Here is an 18,419-nt window from a genome sequence, read left to right as displayed (position 1 = left end):
CTTACTCCAGTGTGTCATCCAAGTCCTGGGTGAAGTAGAATTGGTTGGCTGAGGGGACAGCCAAGAGTGAAGAAGAAACCAGCTTATGACAAATAGGGACCACAGTGCACCCTGGTGGCCACAGTAAGTGGCTCCTTGAGGCACTGATGATGCTGCCAGTCCCTTACAACAGACCCGGTCCAGACGTGGGCAATCTTTGATTTTGTTCCAGAAAATTGCTGTAGAATATCGCTCCTGAAATTTAGATCTTGCCTTCCCTCCTTTCTAGTGCAGGTGAAGTTTTGTTCCAGTCCCTTTCCTGCGTATCCTAGAAGCCCCAGAGAGAAGCCTGTAGTCTGGAAATCAGAGTGGAAGGGAATCTCTAAGTGAACCTGCCCAGATGCTATTTCTGTCAATGTCTGACCTCCACATGTGCTGCTCTAGGGGATACAGCTTCCTTTCCCACTTTTAGACCCCAGTTGGTCTCACTTACCCCTCATCTTCAGGCTCCACTTCTAGAACTTATCCAACACAGGGCCATCAGCCATTGTGCATTCAGCCCATGAAATATGCTGACTCATGTTAAGAAGTGCTTTAAGTGTAAAATACCACATTTCAAAACAAAAATATAAACAGTTCTTGATTTGCACGTGGTTTGCACTGCACATGCGTGGGATGGTGCAACTCTGAGGGCCTACAGTGACAAATGTGAGGGGCCTCCCATCCCGTTTCACCTGTTCAGGTGCCTGGCTGCCCAGGATGCTGAGGGCATCTTGCCCATAGTGCCCAACACAGACCCATTCTGTGAATGGCCAGGTGACCTGGGGAAGAGGCACAGGGAAAAGAAGCTCCTCGTGACACCACTTTCCCACCTTTTATTACTTAACAGATGGGGATGAAGATGCAAGAATAAGACAACAGCAAAGTTTCAATAAATAAGAGAAATGGGGATGGTGGTGGGGCTCGTGCCTGCACAGTCCCAACATAAATAACAGGTCGCTGAACTAGAATGGAGATGGGGGCTGGGCAGGACAGTCGCCTGCGCTGTCCGGCCCTGGGGACAGACACAGGAACACCACGGGGACGGTGCCTCTCCAGCCCTGTTGCACAGCCCTCTCTGGAAGGGCCAGAGATCTTGGTGGTGGTGGGCAGGCTGAGCCAGAGCACTGCCCAGATTAAGTCTGTTTTGTTCAGTGTCAATGAAAATGGCAGAGTGGGGGGAGGAGGGGCAGGCACATGCATTGAGCCCCTCCTTAGGCTGTGGATGGGCAACCCCATGGGGGCTTTGAATTGCAAGTGGAGGCTCTAGAAGCAGCAAAAAAAAAAAAAAAAAAAGCCAGTTAAAGCTTCTTCTAATGAGACTGTGGCAAGGGGGTCAAACACTTCCCAAAACAACCCTGCCAGAGCCTACAAGAAGCTGGAGAGGCCACAGGTACGGAGACGTCCTCCCCTCTCCACTTCAGTCAGAGAAACTGGGATCCAGTGATGCCAGGGACTTGCCAGGATTGGAACCCAGGAAGTTAGCCTGTGTTGCCCTTTCCCATGGGACCTGCCGGAGCAGGAGGGTACAGATGACATCCGCTTGAGGCCCTGTGCAGAGGGAGGGGCTGCCTAATTACCAAGGTGTAGGGTACTGGGGGTGCCAGGCAGGAGGCCCTCTACCATCAGGGCCTAGCCATCTGGGTGTGTAGAGGATCCCTTGGGCCCCAAGGATCTGGCTAGGGCAGGGTGCAGGGTCGTGGGCGTCCTGCAGGGGAGGAATGGGGGCAGCAGGGATTGGGGGGGTTGGGAGGAGTCTCAACCTGCTCCTGCACACAGCACCCGCCCTGCCTGCTCCCTGGGGCGGACAGTCCCACCTCCAGGCTTTGACTTTTGGCTCTTCTGTCTGCTGGGCCATTGCTTCTTGGTCCTCACAGGCTCAGCTGCAACTCTACCTCCTCCAGGAAGCCTCCAGAAGCTCCCAGGGCAGGGCTGCATTGTCCTCCGGTATGACAGCTCCTCAGATGACCAGGCTGCTCTCACTCAGTCGGACCACATAGTGGTTCTCCTAGGAGACAGGATTGAGGGGTCAGAGATGAGTTGGGCTTTTTGGACTCCAGGAAAGTTGCCCCTGTGCCCCCCACCCTGTCCCATCTCCAGTCAGGGCTGGTCCACGACATCTTCCCTGCCTGCCCCTCACCTCAGCCTTGTTCTCCGCTACAGGCTTCAGCCATTTTGTGTGGCTTCCACCACTCCCCAGCAGTGCCAGCTGCTCAGTGGGGAGTCCGGGTTGCGGGGAGTCAGGGAGATTGCCCCCCGAGGGCCCGCCCTCTGTGATGGTCTTCACCTCTGGTGCTAGTAAGCTTGTCCGCTGCTCAGGAATCCGGGCCACGCGGAACCTGTGTGGAGAGTTGGCACAATTGTCTGCTCCTTAGAGGGGGAACCGCAGGTACAGAAAGGGGCAGCCTCTGCCCAGGGTCTCCTGGAAAGTTCATGGACCAGAGCGCCAGTCCCTGCCAGCACCCTCCCAAGCCCAGGCTGCAGTGGACAGGACTGAGGGGCCCAGACCCCGCCCTGGGAGCCTGCGGGCGCCATGCGAGATAGTATAGCCAGGAAGACCAGACTTCTCACTGGCCACCCCTTAACTGCCCAGAGGCTAAGAAAGGTGCTGGGGCGCCACCTGGGCCCCACCCTCTGCGCACCTCTGCGGTCATGTGGCTCCCTGACCCTGCTGAGCCCGGGCTCGCCTCACCTGCCCACAGATAAGATGGTGATCTCGCTCTGGCGTCCTGCCTTGGCTCCAGCCTTGGGGGCCCTGCCCACGCTGGGCAGGAGTCTGGGAGGAGGAGCAGTGGCAGCTGCAGCCTCGGGGGACAGCAGCACCTCAGGCCACTTCTTCTGGCTACAACGGGAGCAACAGGGGCCAGAGAGTGAAGCGAGGCCCTGCACGGTGTGGAGATGGTGGCGATGTGGGCAGATGTGCGGCATGCTGGGGGTGCCCGGCGGCAGCCTGTGGAAGGCACAGTGAGAACAGTTGGCACGACAGGCCCCTGGCCACACGAGGCAGGTAACAGGAGAGGGGATATACCTAAGTGGAGAGCCCCAGGAGGCATACGGATCGCCAGTGGGTAGGTGTCTCCTTGCCCACCTGCCCACTCACCTGGGCACAGGCCTCTGGCTTGTCTGCGCCAGCTGTTTGCTGTGATAGTCCTTTAGCAGCTCCTCCAGGGCCGCTGCATTCTCTGTGGGCAGTTGCAGTCAGAACCTGCCTCTGGGCCATGAGGGACACCCCTCTGCCCTAGGACAACCCCCCTATCTACCAGCTACGCCTCCCCTGGCCTGGCTGAGAGCCTTCCATGCCTCAGCAGACAAGAGGAGGAAGAAAAGAGGCAACACTGCCAGCCACACTCGTGAGAGAGGGCCAGGAAGCACGGGCACCCGGCAGGAGGCCAGAGCAGGGTGGGACTCTAACCCAGGCAGCGACTTCCCAAGCCCAGGGAGGAACACAGGATAGGGTCATGCGTCCCCACCTTTCTTCTCTGTGATCAGACGCACCAGGACCCCGATGGTGTCCTCATTGGCGTCCTCAGCTAAATAGGCTGGGTTGATCCCTGCGGAAGAGAAGAGAGCATGGTCCTGGGAAATCTGGGGGCAAGGCCAGGCTTGCAAGCTACTCCAGGATGTGCCAGCAGAGGGCACTCCAGGCCTTCCACAGAGTGACACTGCACACCCCGCAGTTTATGGCCCTCCAGAGGCTCTTTTCTTTTCACCTTCACTGCTCAGCCTCAAACCACCCCCCTCCCGTGCCAACAGCCCCAAGGCCCCAGTGGTTCAGGACTCGCTGAACTCTCATCCCTGCAGAGCAAGTGTGTGGTCGGCACCACTTTCCCCTCCTCAGCTGGGGGTGGCCTCTCTGCACAGAATCCTGGACAAGTCTGGCAAGTTGCCACTGAGGGCCCAGTCCGTCCCTCCCTCCTCACCGCCCTGTCCACATAGTGAACTGAGGGCCTCTGGTCACCTCTGGGCCCAACCACACTGTGTGGCAACAGGCTGCAGGCAGAGCTGCTAGGATTGGCACAACCATCAGCTAAAGCGAATTCTAGACTAAGAAAACAAGCAGAGCCCCAGCACGAAGGCCTGAGTGGCCACCTTCCTGGCTCCCCTCTCCTCCCCCTCCCCCCCAAGTCCATGTCTCCTTCCTGCCTCTCAGACTTTACTGCCAGCAGCTTAAGGCTTGGCCTGCTTCAGGCAGCCCAGCATGGGGTCTTGACTTGGCCACATGGCTCTGTGGGCAGTGGTTGGGCATGTGGGCCCCACTCCCCTTCCAGACTTTGGGGGACAGGGCCAGGGAGAAGAACGGGAACTCAGGCAGGGCCCTGGGAGCTACTGGTATGCGGCACAGTCCCCAGGGAGGTACAGTCTTCAAAGGAACAGACTATAAGCCTCTTTTGTAGGACCTAGGACAAGTGTCCCCCCCCCCCTGCCCACCCCCCCAGTCTATCAGGTCAAGGGTCATAGGGCACCCTGAGCACTACAAAGGCAGTCTAACCCTTGGACTACACACACACAACTGCAGCCCCCAGGAGTCCAGAGCCCTATGGCTGAGTAGGCCTCACCCCAGGTGGGAATCCCACTGAAGCCACTGACCGGCTGTCCTGCCTCTGCTCTGCCCTGTCACCACCCGAGGCCACCTCACCCTTCCTCCATCCTGTCTGTCTGCAGTGTCACCCTGTGATCCATAGGCAGCACCCATGGGTGAGCCTGCAGCAGGCCTCTCCCCTTATCAGACCCTCCAGACCAAGATTCTCCTGGGCAACCCCCAAGCAGGGCCAGCCCAGCCTGGAACCCCCCTGTCCCCACCCCGGCACCCAGAGGGGCCTCACCGCTGCCACCACCTTCAGGGCCAGGCCCGACTTCCTTGTGGGCCGTGCAGTGGTAGCCCTTCCGCTTGAGCAGGTTACACAGCAGGATGCCCAGCAGCCCCATGAGGCAGAAGATGGGCACGATGGCGATGACGGCGTACTGGGCGGCCGTCTCCTCGGGGCTGCCCGCCCGTGTGCCGTTCCCAGGCTGCTGCATCTCCTCGCTGCCGCCGGCCCCTGCGGCCACTTCCACGCCACGGCGGGCCCGGCGCCCCTGCCCTGAGCACCACAAGGATGAAGGGAAGATGGAGGCAGAGAGAGAGACATGCAGAGACCCAGGCCCCAGTTAGGGTGCATGGGGCCACACTGACGTGGCCAGGGCCACCCGTCCTGCCGTGCTAGGGAAGCCACTCAACAGCCCCTGCCCCGTGGGCGATCCCGTCAGCCTGGGCAAGGTCGCCTCAAACACCAGCCCTCTGGTGTCTGTGTACCCTTCATAGTGGGTTCCAGAGGGTAGTGATGGCACCTGAGGCCCATGCCCAGACACTGTCTCAGAAGGTGACCAGCTCAGGTGAGGAGGAGGAGTGTTCCCACATGTGGGTCTCTGAGGGAATGAGCTCCGGGATGTGAGCCCCCATCCCCTCAACTGTGGCTGCCACCTACGGGAAAGCCTCTGCCATTCAAAAACAAGGTGGGTGGACAGTGGAGCAAGTGACCACACCTTCCTGGACTCTCTAGCTGTGTATCTCCCCAGTTCCCTGAGCAGCTGGAATGAGGACCCCCAAAGCCCCAAATGAACATGAGGAGTTGCTGTCCCTTAGTGCAAACCTGACAGATCCCCACCTCCACCACCCCACCAATTTCAGCCCTCATCTGCACTCACCGTGACAGGCTTGAGTGCCCAGAGGTGTCCAGGGGCATGGCTGACAGGGGGCATGGGGGACTTCTGAAGGGGCAAACCACCTGCAGGGAGGGAAGATGTCACTGAGAACCAGAACTACCCCAAGGAGAGGCTGGATTCCTTCCTGCTGGCACCTCACTGGTTCTGACCACCCCATTTCACAGATGGGAAGACTGAGCCCATTCAGGGGCAGGTGTGGCCAGGACCCCAGGATCTAGGGTTCTGGTTACACAGCTGTGAACCCCCCTTAACTCCCCATTGCCCCCTTAGCTTACCCTGGCTGGCAGTCTCCACAGAGTGTGTCTTGAGTCTCTGTGCCCACCTGGGCCTTCAGCCTCCCTCGAGGGCCGCAGAGGGAGTGGGGTTGGCATCGGCTAGAGCCCCATGAGGCTGAGAAGGTGCCTAGGGGGCAAGGCCTGCAGGATATGGCCTGCCCTTGGTCCTATGGGAGAGAAAGGGCAAGAGTGAAGCCAGGAGCCAAGCCTGACAGGTCCCTGGGAAACCAGGTATGGGAACTGCACCTACTTCCTCAGTCTCTCTAGGACAGGGCCAATGGCAGGGTGCTTACCAGATCAGGCTCCTCCCCAGGTGGGCACTGCCAAGGGATTGTTGGTGTTGAAGTGACCAGAGGCCAGGGCAGCAGCTGGAAGAGGAGTGGGCAGGAGCACGCTGAGAGCAGATGCAGAGTCGTGGGGTCTCTGGGGCCAGCCACCTACCACCCACTTACTGACACTGCAGGGCTGGAGACCCTGATGGCACAGGCCACCACCCCAGGCTTCAGGGAAACTCTCTGACCTCAATCCCTCATGCCTGACCCAGACTTGCTACATGGCCATTGCCCAGGTTGGAAGAGACATACATCTCTTCTGGAAAGTGCTGGAAAGCCCCAGGCAGAACTGAATCTGGCTCTCAAGCTCTGGAATCTCTGAGGCAACCCCTTTCATTTAACCAGTCCTTGAGGAAGAAACACTTCCCAATTCCTCTTTCAGTTCTGCCCCTTCCTGCAGCCCCTGCTGCCTCTCCCCTGCCAGCTGGGTGTGTCACTGACCAGCTCTGTCCATCCGCCCTGGGGCCAAGCCTGCAGCTGGTGCTTCCTATTCTGAGCCGTCAGCTGAGCCTCTGGGACCACATCCTCCTCCATGACCTCCCCATGACAAGGCCAACTCCTGCACACCCCAGCTTCACATAGGCATGACATGTCCGAAGAGAAGGTTTTCTCAGTTGTGTCCCTCAATCTATTCCACCCTCGGCTTACTGTCCAGGTGTGACCTGTCTGCCCTGAGTCCTTCCTGCTGTGGAGAAACAGCCACCCTCTGGCCTCCTGCCAGTCCTATGATCTGGCCCCAGCTTGGCACTGGTAGGCAGAGCAGAGCCAGTTGCCTTGGAGGGCCAAGAGAATGCCACCGGGAAGGCTCTGGGGACCTCTTCAGGCCCAGACCTGGCTGCCAATGCCTGCCAAGTGCTACGAGGCCTCCTGCACTAGGAATATGTGGACTAAGAGGTGCTTTCGGGATGAGACCAACTCAGATCCTTCAAAGAGCTGTGTAAAAGGCCTCAGCACCACCTGGGAGCTCTGGAGCGCACCTACATGCCATCAACTCTGAGGCCTCCAGAAGCCCAGACTCAACTCTCCGCTTCCCCACAGTCCCACCCCAACTCACCACAAGGAGGCAGGACAGGGGCCAGAGCTGTGGGCCCCACTTCATCCTCAGGCCCCTGCGGTCACCAGCCTAGAGCAGAAGGAAGGGGTTCAGAGATGACACAAGCAAGGCAGTGCTGCTTCCAGGACAGGGCAGGGTGGAATTCATGTGCAAGGTGTTGTGGGCTTGGCCTACGCACACCATCCGGCAGTGCAAGCGTGAGTAGAGGGGGTGGGGTGCCCTGTCTAGGGCCAGCCTCCCAGTGCAGCACAGACTGCAGGGGGGCCCAAGACTCGGCCAGCTTGGGGGCTTCCCACTGGCCTGAGCTTCCCTAGGAGGAAAGGCTTCCTTCCCGTTTCATAAACAGGCACCTTGAGGCAGGGAGTTGGGAAGGAAGAAGGAAGCTGTGGGCCTAGGTGGGGGCAGGGGATTGAGGGCTGGCAATCCCCTCAGCACAGTCTCTGCCCCTCCAGGTCTCAGACTCCAGCATTAAGAATTCCCTGCAGACTAAAGGCAGGATCATGCAGCTCAAGTCTTCTCTCTAGCTGTTTTTGCTTCAAGGCAGGTTCTTTCCTTCCCCCTTCAAAATCCAACATAAAGACTTCTGGTTCCTGGGGTTTCTCTAGACCTCCCTTTCCCAGAGTTGGGTCTGGTCCTTCTAGGCCCATGCATGTTCCCCTTCTCCCACACCCATCACAGTCCTGGTCCTCCCACAGGGCCCAGATGCCCACAATCTCTTCATGGAGCCCTGGAGCACACTCCACTGCCTCTGTGCCCCAAGGCCAGGCCAGGGGAGTGCCTCAGGCAAAGCTGGGGGCAGGGTGGAAGCTAGTAATTAGCCTCCCTCCCTCCTGCCCTCAGCACAGAAATCCCTATGAACAAGTCCCCAGGGAGCTTGTGCCACTGGGGAGAAGGGTGGCCAGCAGCCTAGCAGAATGGCTCTGTCAGGTGGGCCATGGCGAGAAGCAAAACAAGGCAGGTGAGAGTGCAGAATGCGAGGGCACTGACCTAAGACTGAGCACTCAGGCTGAGTGTGATCTCTGCAGTCAGAGGACAAGGAGGGAACAGCAGGAAGGACTCTCTATAGACAATAGGACTGGGCAGAACGTGGTGTGTTTCCAGGCTGCAGGCTCAGGAGGGTGAGGGAAAGGGTGATTGGTGGATCTCAGCCACAGTCCACACTACATGCACCCTATGAACCCCAAGGGGTGGCCTGAGAGCTCAGTCACTAGCCCAAGACCCCTGCTAGGTTGAGGTGACCCTGCTTGGGGCTGTCACAAGAGAACCCCTCACCCTACAGGTGGCCTGGGCATCCTACTGGAAAAGGAGCCAGAGCAAACTGATCCTCCCACCCTCTCTGGGCAGCCTGGCAGGCACAGATCTCAGCCGGACCAGGGGCTTAAGTTACACCATGGGGAGGGGGAGGGGCAGCAGTCACACAGTCACCCTCGGGACTCTCTAGGTCACTGGCAGTAGCTCTGGGCCTAAAGCCAGCTCAGGGGAAAACCTGCGGCAGGAGTAGACCAGGCCACAGAGAAGGGTGAAGGCCCCACCCTGGCATTCAGCGCCCAATGACAGATGGCACCCCAGGGCCACCCTCCCTGTGCCCCCCCACCCTAATTTAGTCACACGTCTTCCTTTTCAGTTTCTGCACAAGGCCCAGAGCCCACTCAAGCCCTCCCTGTACAGCCTCTTCCCTGCTCTTCACAGCCTCTGACTCACAGATCTGACCATGGGTCCCACGGCCCTGGCCAGCCCAGCACTACCTCTTGTCCCTGGGGAGGACACAGACTAACACCTGCTGGGAGACGTTAAGCCCACAGGGAGGGCTGTGCAGCTGCTCATTTCTAGCTGCTCAAATTGAGACATCTCACAATTTCCGTGAGGAAAATGGGGGTCCCAAAGTCCCAGACTAAAGCCAGGGAGAGAGGACCCACTCCAGCACATTCACAGACACCACCTGGTGCCCTGACGCCTTCTAATTATGTGCTGTCTAATTACCCCAAACCAGCACTTACTCCAGACTAGCTGCCCCATCTCTGCTTATAGCAGCTCCCTGGCCCCCACACTCAGTCCAGACTGAGACCCCATAGACCTGTTCAGTCAGGCAGCTGCAAACGTGGTGCACACATGTGGGCATACCTGCTGCTCTGACAGTCCCTCTGCACCCCGTTCTTTACCAGGCCTCTAGTAGTCAAGCCCTGTGCCCTGCTATCTTGACCAAAAAGCAAGTTCAGATAGAAGCCCCTGTACTGGGTGGGAACCAGTGAAGGTACCAACCCTAACCCTCTGGTCCAGATGACTGAGTAGTCAGTGACCTTCCAAAGGCTGGTACCTCTGGAGGGCTTCCTGGAAGAGGCTGTCAGCATAGGCATCCTCAGAACCTAGGGGGCAGTGCCTCAGCCCATAGCCAGGAACCTTTTCTCCCTGCCCCCACCCTGAACTCTTCTCCAAAGAGAACCTCCTCCCACTAAGGGAAGTTGGCCCAGAGGCTACCCCTCCCTGGTCTCCCAGTCTGGGACCACCCGCAAGTCCCCACTATCACTAACCCCCCCTGTGGGGCCTGACTCAGCAGGCTGGGTCTCAGTTTCCTTGCCTCTAGGATGGGAAGGCTTATGTCCCAGGACAAGGCTGTCATGAGATTAAAGTGCAGTAATGAGCCTAAAGCAGGTCATGTGATTTCCTTCCATCACCCTCACCCCTGCACCTCCTGCCCAGGTGTGTAATTAGTAATTGTCTGCATGGTGTTTACCACTCCCCCCACCCCCTACTCCCTGCCCCAGACAGCAGCTAGGGCAGGGCTGTCTGCCTCACTCATCACAAAACTTCCCCAGCGTCTGGAGCAGGTCTCCAAACATGGGGGGCCCTTCCTTGTGCTGGCCCACCCCCACCCTCCAACACTGCCCAAACAATTAGAACCAGAAATTCCCTGGAAGGAAGCCAACTAGCCATACCCAGTCCAGAGCCCCAGGGCCCCAAGTTGGAAGGCAGATGAGCCCCAGGGAGATACAGCCCTGGAGGCCTCAGAGAAAAGAGGAAGCTGAAGCTGCAGCCACAGTAGCAGCCTAGGCCTCAGCAGCTTCCCCTTTCCCAGAACTGAAGCTGCAGGGGTTATGGCAGACCTCACCCCCTAAAGCCTCCACTCTCACAACTCCAACTTTATCCACAGAATCTAGAATCCCAAAGATCTCCCACAGTCCCATGCTCCCTCCCTGACTGGGGGGGGGGGGGGGGGCGGGGTGGTGGCCACAGGCACCCTAGGTACCTTGTCACCAGAGGTCTGTCCCCAGCCCCAGCCAATCTGAGATGCTTTCAGTGCCCTAGACACACTTGTCTCTCACTAGCACTGGTACCTGCATTTCCAGAACCCCCTTCCATCACCTGGTCAACACCTACTCTTTCTTCATAGCTCCTTGCAAAGTCACTTCCTCCTGGAAGTCCCTACCACTACCTCCTATTCTGCATTAATCCCTTTGCCCTGGTGCTGTGCATGTGAGTGGTACTGGACTGAGGTACGGTACAGGGATCAGAAAATATGCCTTCAGGAGAGGTTCCAGGTCTGCCAGGTTGCAGGTTGATGTTAAGGAGCCCAGAGGTTGGGACGGGGGGGAAGGGGACAGTACACCTGGAACTGAACCCCTGGGCTAACTGGGGAGAAACAACCTGCCTTGCTGTTTGCCACTGGCTTTGTGCTGTAAAGATTAAGAGTAGGAAATGCACATGAAATAGCCCACAACCTGGCACAAAGCCCTCATGCACTGTGCCTCTGTTTCCCCATGTGTAAACTGTGGAGGGGGTACACATTTAGCAGGAAGATGTCGGGTATAAATGAGACTCTGACATTTATTATGTACAATGATTGGCACAGGGCCTAGTACACAGGCTGGCATCCCACTAGCCAAAGAGGGAACCTAGGTTGTGGGAGGGCAGGATGGAGAGGGCTCTGGACTGGCTGGTGGGCAGAGCCCGGGTCACACCCAACCTGAGCTACAAGTTGAGAGTCCTGCACACCCCACTCCCTAGGTCTACAGGTGCCTTGGTAGGAAGAAGAGGCCAAGAACAAGTTGTATCTGAGGGGGCTTTCTGGCTGCATCCCAGAGGAGGCAGGTGCCCGTCTGGACTAGAAGTGGCGGCTACCACTGTCTCCCAGGCAGTGTCAGGGCCTGTGCACTTCCCTGCAGCCTCCAGAGGCTGGGGTTGCCAGGAAACACAGCTGGACATGGGCCTCCCTCGGTGGTGGCCCACAGGAAGGCAGAAGACAAAGGCCGCCCATCAATAGAGAAATCCAGGTTAGTGAGGAACCCAGTGGTTCCCTGGCAACTGGGGCTGAAGTAGGGCAGTGCCCGAGTGGGCGGCAGTGAGAGCACCTAAGCATTGCCTCTTTCCCATCTTCCACCCTCACTGGGGAGGGAACTGATCCTCATTTCCTTGGGCCAGGCCCTCCCAGCCCCTCCGCCTGGGTTGCCTCCACTCCTCACAGGAGATAGTATCCCTGTTTCACACCTGGGTAAACTGAGGAACACGAGTTCTCTTGTCTGGGCCTTGCAGCCAGTAAGCAGTAGAGCAGGTGTGGAGCCCCATTCTGACTGCTTCCTACCCGCCTCTGGCCCTTCCTGCTGAAGCCCGGTCCAGATCCTAGGAGTGTTGGCCACTTGACGATAGCGGCTACAGAGGGGAGCGAGTGGTACACTGTGGGGCAGTTCAACTGAGGGACCCAAGGGAAGGGGTGCTGCCTCCACCTGGGGGTCTCTAGGGCCTTTGAGGTTTGCCTGTACCCACATATATTTGCACACTGCCCCCATCTGAGCCACCTCTGAGGGTAAAGGCCCTGGAACCTGAGACAAGCAGGAAGCCCAGGGGAGGCTGAGAAATCACAGGGGGAGGACGGGAGATGCAGAGTGAAGCCCACCTCTCTAGGAACGGCCACAGGTTGGGGCCCAGGAGTATGCAGAGTCTGACTCAGGGTCCCAACCTCCATTCCTGCCTCCTGACCCCCACCCTGCTTGGAGAACCTGAATTTCCCATGTCAACTCCGGGATTCATCCAGGGCCTGGTTACGGTTCTGCCCCTCAGACATCTCAGCTGCATCTGACCTGGCTTGGGAGGGTGGTTGGGAGGGTGGTGGAGAGGGCGTGGAGGCCAGTGAGGTGGGCAGGTGGGGCCTAGCTAGGAGTTAATTGGCCCTTGAGACTAAGAAAAGGGCTGAGGTGGCCAGCGGAGCCCGAGCCCCAGCTCCAGCCCCAGCTCCAGCCCCTCCTAGTCTGGCTGTGGTACAGATACAATCCCTGCCCCTTCTCTGTGCTGAGTCTGAAACCAGACAGTCATCTCTGGGGCAGGGTTGGGGCTCCCCAACACTCCTTATTAAGTGCTTACTACAGTCCTCACTCCTTTTTCAGGCCCAAAAACAGGGATCCAGGCTTCATAAATGAGAATACTGAGACTAAGCTGTAATAAGCCGATTCAAAGGAGTCAGTTATCCACTTGAGAGTGGAGACAGGCAGCAGGCACCCTCGCCTTCACCCTCACCAGCATTCCCATTACTTCTGCACAACCTGCTCTAGACCAGCACCCATAAGTTCAGTCCTGGGGGATCCCTGTGGGAGGGTGGGCCAGTCAGGCTTTCTCCCCTAGTCCCAAAACAGCAAGGGCTCTGGGAGGACATCCCACTAAACACCCCACTCCTGCTACTGCTACCTCCTTTCCAAGCAGCCCCCCATCCTGGCCACGGGTGCCAAGGCAGCCCAATTTGCTCAGCATAGGCCAACTTAGGCAAGACTTCAGCCAACCCCATTCTCTGACTCCTCCAGACTCAGGGTACTGGGGAAAGCTCTCCCCAGCAATCCCAGGTTAGTCCTAACTAATGGAGGTGGAAGACTGGGGTTGGCCTGAGGGGGCGGTCAGGTTCAGAGCCCTCACACCTGTAGTCAAGCACCAGCTGGGAACTTAAGTGACTCTGTGGCCTCCAGAAAGTTTAACTTCCCTGAGTTTTGGGGTCCTCTTCTGCAAAGAGAAGTGTTAGTCCCTGCCTCTGGGGATGCTGCAGGGACAAGGGGAAGCACTGTCGGCAGTACTGGCAGGGTTGCCAGTCTCACCACAGCCAGAAGAGTCAGAGGAGCAGCCAAGCTCAGACTCAAACAGCATCCAGTTAAGGTCACTGTGTGGCTCAGGTGGGCACACAATGTCATGAACCCAATGTCATGCCCAGCAGTCTGAGGGAAGCACCTTGGCCTGAGAGGGTTCTGGGTACTGGGTTCCGGGCTGAGGCCCCAACAAGGAAGGCATGTGTTGATTTCCTTCTCAGTCTCCCTCCCCTTTTCCTGGCCCCTTTGGTCATCACGGTTTGTGGTCTCCTTCGAGGGAGAGAGGCAGAAAGGTGAAATGTGTCCAGGTGGCTGGCAACACAACAGGGTCAGCCCCTCCCTGCGGCTTCTCCAGGAGCAGGTTCAAGCTCTGGTTTCTCCTTCTGGAATCCCTAATTCCTTCTCCCTCCACCCGCCACTCAGACCCTGTCTCTAATTGGCTGGAGGCACCTCTATGCCTTTCCGCCTGTGCCAAGTAGCCAGGGCACACACTCACAGCCACATGGGCAGTTTATTTATAGAGCTCTCATCTTTCCTAGGGTGGCCAGGGAAGAGCTATAGCCTTCCAGGCAGGCAGACCTGGATTAGGATCCCACTGACACTAGGAACTTATACTAAGTCTCGCTCTTCCCTGCTTGGGACTGTTGACCTCAGGCATGAGGCTGAAGCTGAAGATATGAGAGTTCTGAGATCTCCCACAAGTGGGCACACAGTAGGGATATAGCACTGGAGCCCTCCTTCCTGACCTCTTCAGCCTCAGCCAGCGCAAGAAGCCTAGGCCTGGACATCCAGGATCTCAGCACAGAGCAGAGACCACACTCTAGCACTCCCAGTCCTGAATGGCCTGTGAACAGATCTGTGAAAACCTCCTTCCCACCCCTTCTTTCTTGACAGAAGAGCCAGGCCTACAATAAAGGGAATCTGAGCAGCACCAACAAGCCTCCTCCTCCTGCTGCAGATAGTCCACCTGGTACTTCTTGAAAACTGATGGCAGAATTCCTGAGGAGCTGTACCCTGGCTGCAGCTGGGTGAGCCGAGTACCAAACTCTGGCACCCACAGCTGTGGAAGTGATACTAGAGCTAGTCCTCTCTGTTTTCCCAGCCTTGGTTCCCACGAAGCAGCAGGAAGGAGTGTAATCCTTCCTCAATACTGCTTCGAAGAGACCTGAGTCCAGGGCCTGGTATACAGCAGTTCTCAGCAGGCCCTGTGTGAAGGCCTTGCCTGAGAAGGACCCACAGTAACCTCCAAACTCAGTCCTATCCATGTGGTAGCTTTAAGTTTCTTCCCTAAACACCCAGTGCATATTTGCAAGCATCAAAGAGCCTCTGTGCAAACCTTCCTGTGCAGTCCAGCAAACACTAGGCCCTCAGCTTATTAGGGCAGCTCTTCTTCAAGAAGAGTACTAGCCTGCTCATAGGGGCAGCAGGAGGCAGCCTGCTGGGCACCTGCTGGGTGAATGGGGCCCATGAATCCCCTACACCTGGGCCTGTTCCCAGAGGGGGGACACCTGATCACAACAATGAAGAGGAATTCAAAATAGGCTGGGAGGGCTTCCCAGGTACAACAGAGCTGTACCTGAATGTCCAGAAAGAGGGGAAAGGCATAAGTTCAAAGGGTCTTGGAGGGAAAAGCCTCAGTGCTAGGATGAGGAGTCTGGACGTCTTTCATAGATGAGGAGGGGTTGTTCTGGCATGTGTGAGGACCTCAAATTGGAGATGGAGAAGTCAGTATAGGAGTCTAGCAGGACAGCTGGGCCAGAGATGGAACATAAGAGGCATCCCTGATCTTGTGAAGGTGTGTATCTGGGGCCTGTTGCCAGTACTGGGCCACCTCCAGGCATCTGGGGAATGTGTGGCAGGCCAAAGTAGGTACTCTGTCTGGTGATGACAGCCAGACTATCAGGGTTCTTTGGGACCTTGGGTGAGTCCATCTCAGCATGTCTCAGAACCTGTCTCTCCCTCAGTAAAATGGGGCTGGGTCTATGAGCAGGGCTGGGTGTTAACGGCCCTTCAAAGCTCTCCTTTCTTGGACAGACATGGGCACTTCCCTCCAGCCACTATCACAACTAGAACCAGGTAAGAACCTAAAATGGTCCTACCATCATCCCTACCATACCAGAGTTCCACGAAGGTTTAACTTGAGTAGTGTGGGGACTGGATGCGGTGGGAGGATAAGAGGGGCTCCAATGGGTCTAGAACCAAAAGGGGAGATTAACCCTTGGTTAACCTATCTCCTTTCCCTCTCCCTCCCAGGCCCTGAGCTATTTCCATCTCTTTGCTGGGGACAGAAATAACTCAGGCTCAGCCCCAGGAGACCAAGGCAGCTATTCTGATCAAGCCCAAGAAGCACAGCTCTAGTCATTCCAGAGGGAACCAAGGGACACCCTGGTCCCCAGCTCCAGCTCTCACAAGCGACAGCAGTGATCAGACTAACAGGGACCTGTGGGGAAGAGTGGGGAGAGTAAGGTCCAAAAAAGGGTGGGCACAATGAAGTCACACAGCATCTGAGTGGATCTGGGAAAGTGCCCTTAGAGCAACTCTGAGGAGGGGAGTTGGGACTTTTCAAATATGATGAGGGTCAACTGGGATGCTCAACTATCCTTGCCTCCCTCGGAGACTGCTGCTACTGACCCCCAAAACTTTTCAGATATGAGCACACTCTCAAAGCCAGAAGTAGGTTCTAGAAGACAGGAGACAGGCCTTTCTGGTGACCTCTGGATAGTGAGGAAAGCTGGGGCTAGGGAAGAGTAAAATGAACAGGAAGACCCATGTAATCCCACCCCCAATGTTTCAGACATGTGTGCAACCACACCTCGCTTAGAACCCACACATCCTGTCAAGTTCTTGCTTACCAGTCTGGGTTTAAGAGAAGGAAGCTCAGATAAGCCAAGACAGATAAAACATCTCACTGGCCTTCACATACAGAAACCAGTCCTGGCACTGTCCCAATTCAGCATGGCCTTGGAAAAGTCACTTTTGCCTCTCTGAACCTCAGTTTCCTTCTTTAATAAACAGTCTCCACATCTCAAAACCACTGTGAGAAGTGAACAAGAGCACGCCATAAGGTGTTTAGCAGTACAGGTACAGTACACCTACCCAGAATGCAGTCAACATTTTCAGAGGGTGACAGGAGAGGACAGAACTTTCAGACCACTCAGCAGGTACCCCCCCACCCCATCAGCCCTCCAGAGTTAGGGAGTTCAGTTCTATCCCATACCTGGCAGACCTTCTTGTGGGCAAGGGGTTCTCAAAGGGGTGTAGCCAAGACAGTGAACAGACCCTGCTCCCATAATCCAGATCACTTGTGGGGAACAAGTTCATGCCCTCTCTCCCCTATATACAAACCGGGAGCTGAAGAAAGGTGATCTGGGCCAGAGATGTCAAAGTCTATGGATCAAGTTTGGCTTAAGGACCAGGGCAACTGTAGAGTGGGTGGTGCTTCTAACCCTGTCACCAGCACCTGGGTGCAACCCCCAGGTCACTGTGTCCCTGGCAGACAGCTGCCCCCAACCCCCACTGCAGTCTTTCTGCTTGAAAGGAGGAAAGAAGAACAGAAGCAGTTGACCCAAAAACAATAGATGATCCCAAAGTGATGATTCACAGTTCATTCGCAGCTCAACACCTCAGAGTGCTGAGGGGGAGACTGAGTCCCGGCAGGGGCAAGGCCTGAGAGAAAGATGCACCTGGGCTCCATGAGTTGCCAGGCGGCAGAGTTTTGCCAGGCCATCAGGGAAATCAAGAGACAGCGCGCGAGAGAGAGAATGTGTGTGAGAGACAGTGAGAGAGACAGCCAGCCACACAGAGAATGTGTGTGTGTGTCTGTGTTTGGGAGGTGGAGCCTGGATCTACCTCAGAGGGGGTAGCTGCAGCTAGAGGTGTCACCCCAGGAGGAGCTGTCCTGCCTCAGGCCTCTCTCCCACAAACAGGGCAAATCACCCAGGGCCCACCCCCAACACACTAAGCTGAGCTCCTGAGGGGTGCCTTCTTGGGGATAGTCCAGGGGCAACCAAATCCCCAGCCCTCCCTCTGGGGCCTCCCCATTAGTCAGAGTGAGTCTGAGGCCCCTCCTTTCTGCTCCTTACTGCTCTGAGGTGCAACACACATTACCTGACCCACACCATGGCCCTGGTGATTGGGAGCTGGTTCTCTAGTCACTTAGGCTTCCTCTCTGTTTCACTCACATTGATTTACGAGTGGCCAGGGCCCAGCCCTAGTGACACCCAGGCCACACTCAGTGACCCCGGTGACCCGAGGTCTCCCTCAGCGTGGTGACAGACACCCTCAGTGACTGGGGTCTCTCACACAACCACACGGACACACTCTGCTTGTCACAGACACACAGAGCCCCTCTGTGTCTCCCGTTCAGTCCGGCGTCACCAACCAGTATTCCGGCCACACGTTCGCTCCGGCTGGGCCGCCTCACGCGCCGTGTCACTCACAGTCGCCGGCTGACACCGTTCAGAGCCCCCTCCGGCCGCCCCGCGCCGCCGCCGCACTGACACACCGCCGCCCAGTCCTGCACCCGGTCCTAGTCTCCAAGTTTCGCGGGCCGGGGGCGTCTCGGAGGCCCGCGGGCTCCGCAAACTGCAAGTTACGCCGCTACTTCCCACGGCGCACAGCCGGGCCCCGAGTCGCGGCCAAAGGACATGCAGGTCCCCGGGCAGGGGGCTCAGCGAGGGCTCAGAGACCAGCGCCCGCTCTGAGGAAAACGCCGGGGCAGGACGCCGGGGTCGGGAAGCGCCGGCTGGGGCTGCGGCATCCGCCGCGCGAGCGAACTTCCTCAGAGACGCGGAGGAGGCAGGGGGCGCCACTCGGCAGCGCAGCCCCCCGGTCCTGGCCGCAGAGAGCTCTCTTTACCTGGCCGCGCCGCGGAGCTCCAGCAGCCCGGCTACCCCGAAAGACGCGGTGCCCCGACCCGACTCGGAGAGCGCAAGGAGACCGCGCAGGCTGCGCGCCTTTTGAATGAAACGCCAGCCCG

General features: G+C 57.5%; 1 protein-coding gene across 1 annotated transcript; it reads right to left on the bottom strand.

The window, feature by feature from the left end:
* Positions 1-857: 857 nt before the first annotated feature.
* On the bottom strand, positions 858-18,395 carry RELT (RELT tumor necrosis factor receptor). Its single transcript, XM_012725080.1, has 11 exons — positions 18,299-18,395; positions 7,383-7,451; positions 6,290-6,364; positions 5,997-6,163; positions 5,704-5,783; positions 4,842-5,099; positions 3,489-3,569; positions 3,119-3,200; positions 2,711-2,968; positions 2,159-2,357; positions 858-2,026 (listed from the first exon to the last, which is right to left on the bottom strand). Exons 2-11 carry the CDS (start codon positions 7,425-7,427, stop codon positions 1,979-1,981), a joined length of 1,293 nt encoding a protein of 430 aa, XP_012580534.1. The 5' UTR covers positions 7,428-7,451; positions 18,299-18,395; the 3' UTR covers positions 858-1,978.
* Between the last annotated feature and the right edge of the window lie 24 nt (positions 18,396-18,419).

Source organism: Condylura cristata, unplaced genomic scaffold (assembly GCF_000260355.1).
Source record: "Condylura cristata isolate star-nosed mole 26May11 unplaced genomic scaffold, ConCri1.0 scaffold00015, whole genome shotgun sequence".
Lineage (NCBI taxonomy): Eukaryota > Metazoa > Chordata > Mammalia > Eulipotyphla > Talpidae > Condylura > Condylura cristata.
This window is presented reverse-complemented; position numbering and strand designations above follow the sequence as displayed.